The 14258-nt window shown below is 37.7% G+C and overlaps 2 protein-coding genes across 2 annotated transcripts; both read right to left on the bottom strand.

Annotated features, from left to right (window-relative positions):
• Positions 1-2499: 2499 nt before the first annotated feature.
• Positions 2500-4270, bottom strand: guca1c (guanylate cyclase activator 1C; the record flags this gene model as incomplete). Its single annotated transcript, XM_083913365.1, has 4 exons — positions 2500-2636; positions 2854-2941; positions 3381-3530; positions 4076-4270. 4 exons carry the CDS (start codon positions 4268-4270, stop codon positions 2500-2502), a joined length of 570 nt encoding a protein of 189 aa, XP_083769491.1.
• A 2894-nt stretch (positions 4271-7164) lies between these two features.
• Positions 7165-13750, bottom strand: c15h3orf52 (chromosome 15 C3orf52 homolog). The gene is made up of 7 exons (XM_083914437.1): positions 13412-13750; positions 12296-12373; positions 11563-11643; positions 10884-11016; positions 10184-10344; positions 8798-8868; positions 7165-8679 (listed from the first exon to the last, which is right to left on the bottom strand). Exons 1-7 carry the CDS (start codon positions 13472-13474, stop codon positions 8493-8495), a joined length of 774 nt encoding a protein of 257 aa, XP_083770563.1. The 5' UTR covers positions 13475-13750; the 3' UTR covers positions 7165-8492.
• Between the last annotated feature and the right edge of the window lie 508 nt (positions 13751-14258).

Genomic DNA, 14258 nt, shown 5'->3' with positions numbered 1-14258 from the left:
GTTCTTGGATGTTCCCGTTCTGTGGTGGCTGACAGTAGGAATCAGTGTGCAGTGCAAAGCCATGAGAGCAGATACTGTTGAATTTATATGATGAGCATTGGTGGGCTGTGCAGTTACGTAATTGCATCACCCGATACATCTAGGAAGGCTTTGAGTGCTATGTGGAGTCAAACTCTTATCTTTGTTTGGTTTACACAATGTGAAATTTCTCCGAGGTCATAATAATGTCTGACCGGTATGCAAAAAAGTCTGACAAATCATTAACCATGCACACAATTTGCATGACACCAGGATAACATGCTCCTGTTGTCATTAATTCAAGTATTTAAAATAAAAAAGTTGTTTAAGAAATGAGCTGAGTGATGTCAAATTTGGATCCAACAAAAATAAGCTTGTGTTTAGACAAGGTCAGCTGTGTTTACATTTGACGGTTATCTTAAAGACTTGAACTTCTGGTTCTTCTGTTGTCTCTTTGCGCACAATACTGCAAAAGTGACTATAACTTATATGGGTAGTCTTTAAAATTAAATTTAGCTTCATTATGGTTCTCACATGATCATAAAAATGAAGGGTCCAGATGGGCCTTGGTGCAAACACTTTTTTCTAAGTCTGGTTCCCCCTCAAAACTAAATGATGGCTGATTATAAGATTTGAGCTCTGGTATTTTCTACACAAATGGAAATGAAAGCTCTGCAGACAGCCTGTACCTTGGCAGACTAGCCCAGAAGAGGAGCCAAGTACAACCCTGAACACAAAATACCAGTTTGTGTCTCGAAAAAAGAAAAAGATAAGGGATAAGGTAGTATTTGGAATATATTTTCAGTTATTGACTGACCCATAATAATGCTACTACATGCGATATTATGGTTATTGTGTACTCTTTTACGTTACCTTTTATAACTTTTCCCATTCATATTGTTGACAGCAGTCTACTATGTATAACAATTGAGAAAAAATTGTAATATAGAAAATGTTAATCCAACGATTCAAGGAAAAATAGTCCAGTTTGTGCAGTGTGATATTATATCAAAAACCAGAACCTGATGTATTACTACTCCTGCATCTTAATCTGGCGAGAAATGCTGGAATATTCACATTCACACACATGTTTTCACACTTAATAGATCACCCGATAAGACCGTTAATTCTCAGTTATATATTAATTAACATGCGACCAAATTCGCTGAGTTCATCTTACGTCAAAATATATTTCACATTCACATTTCACATTTCTCTGAGAATAGACCAAATGGTAGTCTTGACACGTGCAACATAGGGTTCTTTTTAAAAAAAATTGATTTTGTTGAATTTATTTTATTGTGTGAGCTTTAACATGTCTGATCATTTTCCTCTAATTTGTCAATAGGTACCTGCTAGATGGTTTTGAATCTGGGGATACACTCCACTGGTCCTGAAATAAACTTTTATGCTAGAGAATTCCAGCTAATTTAATTGCATATCAATTCATCATGTATGAAGTAAATGTTATGTAACATTCCTTAACTGATGAGCTGCGAAATGTGAACCAATCGAATCAAGCCACTGCGTGACTTGATCATTTGTTAATTGTGAGCAACAGAATTCATGATAGATCCTGAATGCATTCATGCAATAATCGTGAGTCGTGCATTAGTTAAGCATTACTTCAGATTTTTACCCTTCTTCGGTCTTACTGTTACCGAATGATACAGTCAACTGCCAGTGCGAGATCAGATTATTTTCTCATTAAAAAACAAAACAAAACTTTTTTTTAACAAAAACATATTGATTTTTAAGGCAACACTTTAACCTTAAGTATTGAGAACTACAGTAAAACATTACATTTCATGTCAAATATTTTACATTCAGTCACTACATGGATATTCAGTTACCATCCAGTTTGTATATAAGCAACAGTGTAGCTTTCATGTTGGTTTTACATGAGCAACAACACAAAACAAAGGACAAACAATCTCAGTAAGTGTACTCAGATGTCAACCTACAGCATTACACATGGGAAGTGCTTTCTGTGAAGACGTTTTGTACGAAATTTGCAAAGAGGTCTTCCGTTGTTTCTTGTTCCTGACAGTTCCGTAAACCAACAGTCCCATACAACATTTTCAAATCAATAAAGCCAATCTCCTTGCACCATCTGCTCGAACCGTGATGCTCGAACCGTCTGCTCGAACCGTGATGGGAACCTGAAAGCAGATGGGCCTCCCTTCCCTGAGACTCTCCAAAGTCATTGCCAGTATATAAAAATGTAACAAAACTGAAGGGCCACTGTTCAATTCATGTGAGAGCACAAGCGGAGGGAAGAGGACGCATTCTCTGCTTCCCTCAGGCGACACAGAGAGAGATCAAATCTGTGCGGCACTGCTTAGTCAGTTCATTCAGTTCAGTCTGTGCAGTTCGAGATGGGACTTGACTCACACACATACACTCTGTCCTCCACACTGCTGCATTCTGAAAAAACTCTCCAAAATCGATTCTCCACACATTCAAGCTTGTAGATCCGGTTCAGTTGACAGCTTTCTTCTGTTGACCTCTGAGAATAATTTCCAGGACGTTGGTGAGATCCATCATCTTGGCGAGCATATCCATGATGTCGGGGTGATCCTTGGCTCCACTGATGAACTCCTCCAGCGTCAGCTCACCTGATGAGACAACAGATGAAAACGGCATCAACACATTTTAAACATGAGGGTTTTTTAAAATGGAGATTTTTAAATCTCAAATCATATATTAGGACATTTCAGAACTAGAGTATTTTCTGATGCCTTGCAGGACTGGTCATGGTAATGTCATTTCTAACCAAGAACATTGCTGTTATGTTCAGGGCTAATACATTATGTTATCATATCATGTCCTTACCTTCTCCGTTGACATCAATCTTCTCATATATCAGAGTTACAATGTCTTCCGGAGGGACGTCGTAACTCCTGGTGATATCTTGAATAGCCTGATAAAAGAATTTCAGAAGGTTATTGTTTGTTAAACGGACTTTTGCAAAGGTCCGTCGTTTAAATTAAACACGGTGCCTTTCTTCAATCAGCTGCTGAATGCAAGAATTATAGAAGACAAGTCATCCGAACCACATGATAAATGCATTCCTCACTTCAGAGGTCACGATTTGACTTGACTTGTGAAAAGTGTCTACAGTTATTAATACAAAGGTAACAAGGGGAAAATCTGTCGTGTAATCTAGGATGTGAAGTGACTGAATTAGGTTGTAGGCATGGCCAAATTTAGACCTGGGGTTGGATAAGAAGCCCCCTGGATTATGGCATGTCTGGTTCATGGCCCATTTCAGAGTAGATCTTCTAAGCTTTAAGATTCAGAAGCTTCTCACTTGTTTGTGAAACTCTAATTATGTAACATTTGAGGAAAATATGCTGTACCTTGAATATAGTCTCCAGTTCGTCCTTGTCAATTTTTCCATTTCCATCTTGATCAAAGAGCTTGAAGTACCACTTTAGTTTCTGGTTAATTTCTCCTTTCAGTAATAAACTTATTGCTGCGATGTATTCCACAAAGTCTAAATAACCATCCTGCAGAATGACACATGAAAGAAACTGTTAGGGGAAGGACATATGGATCTATGGGCTTGCACAGCAACACAAAAATGTATTTTTCAATTAAATTCTTAAAAAAACGAAAACTTTACCATTCAGTTTTCTATGCAATTCTGAATCTATAGCACATATTTCAAATATAGTGTAAATGAAGTACTTCGCGTTTACAATTTATGTTCTCTGATCTTAAGCTTTGTGAAAGAAGTCAGGACTCACAGAGTAAAGAGTTTAACCTCAAATGATCCAGGACCTCTGCAACCTCTGAACAATCCTTTAAAAAAGTTGCACTGTTTGTGCAAAATACCATATAAAATAACATGTAAAATAACACAGCGAGCCACAGCAAAGTATGGTACTACTATACCAGAGAACTGATTTAATCAACAAGGTCCATGCATTGGGAATTCAACAAACAACTGTCTTTGGCAGTTGTGACCAGAATGACCCGACTATTAACTAAAACGCACATTCCATTTTTTCCTGAACAGTGAAGAAGAAATCTGCTGCAGGTGTTTTCTTACCCCATCCATGTCAAAGGTAAAGAAGACTTGGTCCACATAACTGCTGGCCTCTTCTGTCATACCGGTCATTTCAAGCATAGTCTTGAGCTCAAAGAGCGTCATGAGTCCTGAAGGAGACTCTCTCATGAATTTGGTGTACCAGTGGTGCATGTCCTCCTCCATAATATCATCCAGGGTGGAGTGTTTGCTGCCCATTATTCCTGTCCAGAGGTATGATTTGGTCCAGAATCCTGCAGGGAGCCAGTGAGGTTAAGATCAGAGAGGAGAGTGTTCATTCAGAGCCCTGGCAGCACTGAGGTCTGGTTGAAATCTCATACAACGACCACCTTAATCTTTAAGTCTTGGCACAGCCAAAAGGAGACATAACCCTTTAATGGGATGAGTGGAGAAGTCTTCCAAGAACCTCAGGACATTGCATGCTTTATGACTGATGTGGGCTTGGTTACCAAGGGAGGTGGGACTAATGTGTAGAAATGTTTTTTTTTGTTTGTTTGGTTTCTTTTGTATTCTCACCTGCACAGTCATGTCTTAATGCATGCAAATAAATAATCTGAACTTGCCCACATACTGTAACTAAACGCCCACTCTCGACGGTTATCACACACCTCTGGGAATCTTCAGGGTATTAACCAAGGGGATTCCTCTTGGAACCAACTCATCCTCTTTACGAACACGCACAGCTTCACAACACGTACTAAGCCAATTATGAAATATTAAATCAAAGTTATTAAAATCTATATAAATATGGTCATACATAGTATATGTATGTTAAATACAAGGAAAAACATGTATGAATGCACTTTAAAAAAAAACAACTAACCATGTGTATCAAATTGCGTGCTTATACGTGTCTTGTAGGCCTGTTCTTTCTAGGGTCTTTTGTTGTCCTGTTTTCAAAGAATGACTTAGACTTTTTAAAGATACAATGAACAAAAGGAGCAAGAATGTTATTTGATGCATTTTTAACAGAATGATACCAGGCAAAGAGTGTAAAGACTGCTGCTGGTGCTCAGGTCAGACACTTACATCCCAAGAGCTTACATCATTGAGGGATGCTGCAGGAGAGTGCATAACCCTGCGCATACTGGGAATTTGTGCTGGTTTGCGAGAATTTATCAACACACAAGAGATAATATAAGAGCTTAATAGTTTTCCTGGTATATTAGCAAGAAACATGTCAGATGTACTGTACCCTGGATATAATTATCAATGGTAAGGTAGAAAAAAACATACATGGAGGAATGAAAAAGTCCATGTTACCCCATTGTGTACATTTCTTTTTTCTAAAGGTTTGTGAGACACCTATATATATATATATATATATATAGACACATTTAACCAAGGTAAATAAAAAAGAGAAAAAAGAAATAAAAAATACACAAAATAAAAGGCACACCAAAAACAGACACACTCGGAATACACACTGTATATGCAGTATCTATCTTTCTATCTATCTATTCATCTATACAGGTGGTTTTCTCTTGTGTGTGTGTGTGTGTGTGTGTGTGTGTGTGTGTGTGTGTGTGTGTGTGTGTGTGTGTGTGTGTGTGTGTGTGTGTGTGTGTGTGTGTGTGTGTGTGTGTGTGTGTGTGTGTGTGTGTGTGTGTGCGTGTGTGTGCAAGCACAAGCGTATAGTTTTCAATGTTGTTGTTCATGTATGTTATTCATTTCATTTTATATATTTATGCTATAAATTTGTTGCTGTATGCACTTTGTATAAATAATATTTACTTACCTTGCGTAACATTTACAAGTACTTAAACCACTTTCAAACCCTTCCTGCATTAGCTAAACATTTTCTGTGTCATATCAACATGCAGGGAGATGGGGGGTTCATGTGATGTTTTCTCCTCTCAGAAACAAGCAATGTTTATCATGCTTAAACAAACGTCTTTGCCACTGACCCTGAAATAAAGAGGTATAAGGTTATAAAACGATTTCTTAAGAAAATCATCAATCTTACTACATCAAGTGTCATGAAAGATTTATTTTTAAAGCATTTGAGAGTATTTTATTTGTGGTAGAACTATATAAAAAAACCTGCACGCTTATCCAGAATGGATAAATACATGTTTAACACGCACTGGTGACCCTTGACTGCCCTAAGTGACTCTTCTGCAAGACCCATCTCAGAGGATAATGGATAACAGAAGATATATAGTAGTGGTATTTGAGGAAAGCAGGCTATCTAAGCTCAGAGGATTTATTATAGTAAATCGGGCTTTAAGCGATTAACCATTCTCAGAATAGGATGTGAGATGGACCACCAGTGACTACAGGCAGCTATAGTATCTATAAACCTATAGGTATACACAATCAGGATCCATGCTGCTGCCCTGCGTGGCACATGCTCCTGCACTGCTGCCAACAGATTAAGTAAAGTGTTTACTTTAACAGGGCAGAGATGGACACATGCATGCAGAAGCGTCCAGACTCTAAATACAGTAAAGAGCAGCTTAGATCAATTAAAGCTGTCCAGTCAAAATCAATAAATCCAGTCTGAACAGAAATGTGCAGATTTCTTCATGTTTAGTCCAACATTTGCAATATTTAAAGATCTCAAAGAGCAGGTGGGGTGATTTGTTTTTTATGTACAGTCGAACTCTCTCGATCCCACTGATGCACTGCTGTTTAAACTTGACCTTTTGACCAGCATGTGACTGTCATGCAGCCAGGGTGTTTGAGAACAGCATGTGAAATTATATTTCCCCTCCAGGAAAAGGTGGCCACAGGGGAAAAAGGACTCAGTATTTCTTTATGAATATTAAGAATTTTATACACAATTAAATTTTAAGTGATTCCAATTGTGACTTTTAAGAAAAGCCAATATTAAGTCAATAAAACTCAGCTAGTTGTGGGGTTAAACCTATTTTGTGTATTATTATTAAAATATTCAAATACTTATTATGTGCCACCTTACACTTGTTTACATCATATCTTATTTTCTTACGTTTATTGAGTCTCTTAAGTTATACTGTAACTGACTGTAATAACTCTCGTGTTTGAGCTTAACACAAACCTTTTTAATTTGTGACAATATCTATAAAAACATTCGTTATTTGTGAAATTAGAGGCTTCATACATTTGATCTCACGTGATTATTTTAATCAAACCCTTACCATCCTCTTTAGTCAGATAAAATCAAACCACAAAGATGAAGTAAAAAATACAAGGCAATCTTAGTTGGCTCAATCTTCAGCTCTTTTGCAGAAGTCTTGTACTGAGTGCAAACAACTGAAGGGGCGGCTAATTAAAAACCATCTGGTAGATGAAGAATGGCTGTTTGTGACCAGGCAATTTGGCACAAACATTAATCACAGCTGTAATCTTATTAGAGGACTGACATGTTGACACCATCACTGCCAAGAAACAGATTGCACTTACTGACACCACTCTAGTTGATATGCAGTACATGTGATATGCCGTTGGCGCTATTAACTGTAAAAAAAAAAAACCTCCTGCTGACACAACAACACACCACAACAACGAGAGGAAAATATCAATGCAATCGTTCACTTCAAACAGAGAAAGAGAAAGGCAGAAAAACAAAAAAAACCTGTTTACTTGCATGTTTGACATGCACTCCCTCTGTTCAACTACAAAGAACATTAGAAATACAGCTGGTTCATTCTTTGTGTTTCAAACATATACTGTGGTTTCATACGGGCATGCATAACCTTTACCTAGGCTTATTTTCCTGTACAGTTTTCTAAAGCTGAGTTACCTACAGTTTGTCACTCTCTTTAGGCAAATGTTATTAGAGTGTTCCAAAGTTTTGGTTTGCAAATAAGGTCTGGTGACAGAACATAATGTGACAGATACAGTATACAAATATACAAATATAAACACATGTATTAAAATACAGAAACTCTGCCACAGGTTTTGTACAAATGGTCATACATGAGATCACATTGACAGTCAGGAATTCAATATAAATAATTAAAGCACTTTTTATACCAATACTCTTACAATTAAACTTGCAGTTAAACAAGGCACAGAAACACACAGTACAATCTCAAATACAATATCGTACATCATACAATCAGCATTCATTCTCTTGTGAGTTAGACCACTTTGTTTGTAGATGTTCATTTTAGCTGAGAGGTCGGTCACACACTTTTGTATGATTTTAATTTAGAACAGTCTTAAAAGCCTGTGAACCAGAACACGCAATGAGATCGTTCATATGACCCAAAGCCACAATGTATTCATGGGTCTGTGGTCATGTTAGTTCCTGTGGGAAAGATGCATCATATGCAGAATTTCTACATACGACTCATGGGAGGATCACACGTAAGTCTGACAAATCATATGCTACAAACCATACTTTACTGCTGGAGGTTAAGCGTTTGCTGAGTGTCTCACTTAAATGAAAAAGAAAGCATGATCAGTTTTATGAACATTTGTTACTAGTGTCTTAAAACATGTTTAAGGAAAAGGGATCAATGTATATGTGCCCAGACTCATCCGGCTCCTGGTCGTATAGAAACTGTCTGAACACATTGTACACCATCTCCCTGCTCAGAGTTAAGTTTCTCAGCTGATCCTGCTGCTCTTCAGGCATGAGAAATGTCAGCTGGTAGTCGGCGACGACTGAACCGTTCCTGTGGGGAGAGTTAAAGACAAGTTTACACATTTTTGCCTGTAAAATATACAAATGACAAAAGGCTTAATCCAGTGAAAAATGTAGTTCTTAAACACTTGAGTGCAATGCGTGTTTACCTGAAAGCATATATCTCAGCTTCGGAGAAGTATCGTCCCAGAGCGGGAGAGGCTCTGTAGAGGTCAGCCAGCTGGGTGGGGCAGGTTGATACATGCAAACAAACAATGTGAGTTAAGTGTTTTTGGCTGATACCAATCTACTTTCACTTTACTGTGAGCTGCTGAAGGCTTTAAGAAAACCAGCCAGAGCAGGTTCTTGTTTTGTGAAGTATGTGGAATTACTGTCTCAGTTTAGAAGGTGTTGACTCAACCAAATAAGACTATAGTGTGAAATGTGAACATTTTTAGCAAATTCAAGAGACACCTTTACATATTTTTGTATTATATTCTTCTGTATGTTACTAATGTCAAGCACCCTGATGTATTGACATAGTGCATACACTGTAAATACAATAACCTTAATCACATTGCTACTCACATCTACTATTGCCATCAATTGATTGCCTTACTGTACACATTGTACCTGCATGTTTCCCTCAGTTGTTGTATATTAAAGTGTAATTCCGGCACAAAATCATCCCATGGTCTTTTTCTGGAACGTATATACATCAAATAAGCCAACGAGACAGTTTTTTTGTGTAACAAAACGATTAACGGAGAAATACGGTAGAGTCAGGTACAGTCTGAAGTGGCTAACACTGATTAGCTCGGGGCAGTACGGTGAAGGCATTAAAATGTCTTCTTTAACCACTAATACTGCTCAAAATAACACCAAACCTCTTCAGCAGCATGAGAAGTATTCCTTCACATAAAACGAAGCATCAATGGGCTCCTTTCTTTTGGATTGCATTTGGTAATCGACTTGAATGGACTTTACGACAAGAGGAGCTGGTACCGGGGCCAGTTGGTAAGTCTTTCAAAACGCTCTTTTAATAAACCCTTGGTTCACTAACTATGTTGTTGGTGCTTTGTTTTATGTGAAGGAATACTTATCATGCTACTGCAGAGGTTTGGTGTTATTTTGAGCAGTTTTAGTGGTTAAAAAAGACGTTTTAATGCCTTGACCGTACTGCCCCGAGCTAATCTGTGTTAGCCACATCCGTCTGTTAGCAACTCTCCTGGATTTCTCTGTTAATAGTCGTTACACAAAAAAAGTGTCTCGTTGGTTTATTTGATGTATTCAAGTGCTGAAAAAGACCATGGGATGATTTTGCGCCAGAATTACACTTTCAGCCATTAATGGCATGCAATATGCATCCCATCAGTTCTATGTTCATGATGTTAATATATTACTTTGAGACAACTTTTCAATGAGCAAAAGAAATAAAGAAACAACATATTCCACATTTTCTATATTTGTTCCTATGGGTTGAGTTAATATATCAACCAATTAGTATGGATACATTAAATATATTATTTGAAATACAAGTCATAATTGGTATGAACCTTTTCCTGAAGGTCAGCAGCGAGTGCTTGGCTTTCATTGGAGGAAAGGCTGAACAGGTCCTCTGTGAAGACCAGATGGGGCAGTTGGAAACTCCCATTGAAATACTGAGGCACCTTAAACAATGTTGGGTCAAACTTCTCATCCACGTCCTCATGGATCGCTGCTCAAAGAGAAAATTGGTCAAAGCCTCCAAACTGAAAAAAATAACAGCTTGTAATGGTAATACGAGTTTATCTTTACATTGTTTTACTCATCTGAAATAGTCTACAGGCTGATTGCACACAGTGTTGGGGTTATTCTTGCATGAGCAACCTTTAGTTGGCCATGACCTTGTGACATTAAAGGGAAACTTCAGATGTTTTGAAATGTGGTTGTATGAACTACCTATCCATAGTCAGTGTATTACCCGCAGTAGATCAGCACTGACTATGGATAAGTACCTCATACAACTTCACCTCAAATAATCCAAACTATCAGAATCAGAATCAGAAATACTTTCATAATCCCAAGGGGAAATTGTTTAAAACTATGCCTTTACAGTGATGATAAATTATAAACTTCCTTGTTACAGATCACAGTAATTTAAGAATTGTTTTAATCTTTACTTGACTTTTCACTGTGTTTATGCACATAATATTTAATAAATGTAGCATCATCTAAAACTGCCCAATAAATAACACACTCATCATGAAACCTTACCTGAGCACACACACAGCGAAATGATAATCACAGCAAAGATGAGGAGAAAAAGGAAGATGATGACCATCCATACTTTGACTTTCCAGAAGGCAACCTCATTCAGCTCTCTCTTTATCCTGTCCACGGAGCTATTCTAAAAGCATAATGAAATTGATTTGTCAACATAGGGCTAGAGTTTACAAGGAGGTTCAAGTTTGACACTAATCTGTGGAGCAATAACTTATCAAATCAAATCAACCTTTATTTATATGGCGCTTTTCATACAGAAAAGTATCGCAAAGTGCCTTACAGAGATGTACAGAAAAAGAGAAACATCAAATAAAATCAGGAGAAGAAAGTTAAAAGAACCCAACCCTCCCACAGTCATGCACAGTTACATACACAAATGTATATATGTTCATTCACACATTCACATAAACACACACAGCCACGCTGACACACAGACACACAGACTCACACCTACACAAACAACTTAATAAGCCATTGTTTAAGAAATAACACTATAACACTTTCCAAAGTTGCAAGACGTTATTTATAGCTACACTGTCCTCTTTGGTGGCCCGGCATAGCAAGATAACTCAGTGAGTTATCACATTATAACAGATATGTTACACTTCCTTTATAACAAGTGTAGGAGGAAATGCCCCAGAATTTTGTTTTTTACTAAAACTTGTCATACCTCTTGAGGAGTGTATGTATGTCCCAGATCGCTTTCAACTTCAGCTGCATGAGGCACCTTCTCCCCATTACAACTGGCAGTCTGACAAAAAGACACAGCAGACATATGTCACTTTCCTCCCTTTACATACAACCCCATTTCCATAAAAAGGTGGGTCACTGTGTAAAATGTAAATACAAACATAATGTGATGATTTGCAAAACAATGAAACCCCATATTTAACTAAAAATAGCAGAAAGTGAGTTAAATGTCCAAACTGAGAAATGTCTTTTTTTTTTTTTTTTAAATGATATGCCCCTTTTGAATTTGATACATGTTAGAACAGTTGCAATAAAAGACTGCAGAATGTGTGAAATGGTAAAAGAAAACAACTGGTTGAACATCTCAATGGCAATAGGGTTAATAACACGACTGGATATAAAAGGAGCATCCTAGAGAGGCTGAGTCTTTGTGAAGTAAAGATGGGGAGGGGTTCACCACTCCCACCGCACTGGCAAAAAACGTAACAATTTAGGAATTGCAAAGAATTTGGTGATTTCATTGTCTAAGGTGCATACCATCATTACAAGATCCAGGCAATTTGAAGAAATCTCCTCGGGCAAGGGACAAGGCCGTAAACTAATATTGGATGTTGGTAAACTTCCGATCCTTGTTTAACAGAATATATGTATGATTCTAATATATTGAACAGACTGTGAACCTGAACAAACGAGCACAACCTTTGGTCACTCACCTGTCCAGAAAGCAAAGTGTCGCTCTCTGTTGCATCAGGGATCCTGTATGCAACGCCTTCTCTGTTACCTCCTGTCACCTAGGAGCAGACACATTTCAGGGAATATTACTATGAAATGGACAATGGAAATGTTTGTGCAAAAATGATGCTGATATAATGTTACATAGAGAAGCTACATAAGATCAGTTTCAGTAATTACTTACCTGGGAAAAAGTAGCTATGCTTCAATTAAATAACTTTTTTGTATTATAGGATATTATATTACATATTATTATAGTAATTTTAAGTATTCGTAGGCCAAAACCATGCCGTTTGGACTTTGCAAGGGAGCTCCAAACATGGGACATTGAAAGGTAAAAGAAAGCTGTATTCTTTTTGTATTTGTACTTGTATTTATTTGTTCCTTTCACGAAAATGCCTGCTCATTACATTGTACACACAATGATGAATTCAATTCACAATTACAATACATTTAAACATTTACATGAATGGAAAGGAGCAGATAAGAAGAATATAATTCTTATATTTGTCTGCCCCTTTTCAACATAACACAAACATGCGATGACCTCCCCTGATTTCCCCGACCCTCGCACAGTAATCACCAAATTAAATACTAAACCTACAGAACAGTTTATACAATACGTGCATCAAGCTGGTCCTCAAGTTTAAATGATTAAATATGTTTAGTTAAATACAATCTTTTAATATTCGAACAACTTTTTAATTTATCCTTCTGTGAATTCCACAGTTTGACACCTTTAACAGATAAGCACATTTGTTTTAATGTTGTTCGTGCACACTGATGTTTAAAGTCAAACTTTCTCCTATGATTTTTATTCTCTGATGTAAAAAAAAACAACTTTTGTATGTCCTCTGGTAGGATTCTGTTTCTAGCTTTAAACATTACCAATAACGTCTGCAATTCTATGATGTTTTTGAATTTCAACAATCCTGACCTAATGAACAGTGCATTTTCTGATGAGCATTAGTAATACTGGGAATAGGCTACTACTACTACTAGGGCTACTATTACTAATAGTATTATCATTTTGTAATTTTGCACTGAACATAAACTCTCACTTAGGTCGTTTATGTTATTGATATTTATCAACTCACCTGTTCATTTGTTGCTCCATCGTTACCATTCGTCTTGATAGTTGGCCGATCAATGTTGTCCATGCTTGTTTGCTTCCGACCCCCAGTGCCGAACGAGTTATTGCTGTAAGCCCGGCCGACGTCCCAACCCGGAATTGCCTCTTAGGTATAACTTTTAATCATGAAACCTGACTTTCCGCGGGGCCGTAAACGTCCCAGGTACGGTTCCAAAAGGCAACAATTGCTCAAAAACAGCAGGTCGCGAGTTCACATTGTTAGACCTGACAGCTCGTGGGGAAGTTTCGTGTTTCCCTTCGACAGGGACATTAGCGTCTTCTTCTTCCACGGCCTGTCCTTTCCAGCCAGGTGAGTTTCAGCAAGTTTCGGTGCGGCTGACGTCTGAAGGCGTTGTCAAGTCAAGGAACCGGGAAGGGGGGACGTTTACAGTGTCATGACACAGCTCCGACATTCCTCGGAAAAGTGACTGTATTGCTATTGACAACCAGTGCTACTGTTACTGTAACGTTAAGGATTTGAATATAACGGAAACCGTATGTTAACATGGGTCCATTCTTACCGTATAGGTATGTAAAGGCAGGCTCATGAGGTATGCACGTCACGTGATCCATGTTTTTCCCATAGGTAAAGGCCTCGAGGTGTTTATGATTATTGCGTATTTGCTTAAGCAAATGCTCCGAATGATGTGTCAAAGTTATGTTGGGGGATGTTTTCTTTAGCTATAGGCTATTTGTCCAGTTCAAAAAAACTCTTCAGTCAAGATGCATTTGATGCGAAGTGGGTTCAATTGGTTTGTTTACATTGAAGTCATTAGGCTACATATAAAATCAACCATTGCTGTCATTTCAGT

The sequence above is a fragment of the Echiichthys vipera genome (assembly GCF_963691815.1).
Source record: "Echiichthys vipera genome assembly, chromosome: 5".
NCBI classification, from domain to species: Eukaryota; Metazoa; Chordata; class Actinopteri; order Perciformes; family Trachinidae; genus Echiichthys; species Echiichthys vipera.
Note: the sequence above shows the minus strand (reverse complement) of the source record. Positions and strands in the feature narration are given on the sequence as shown.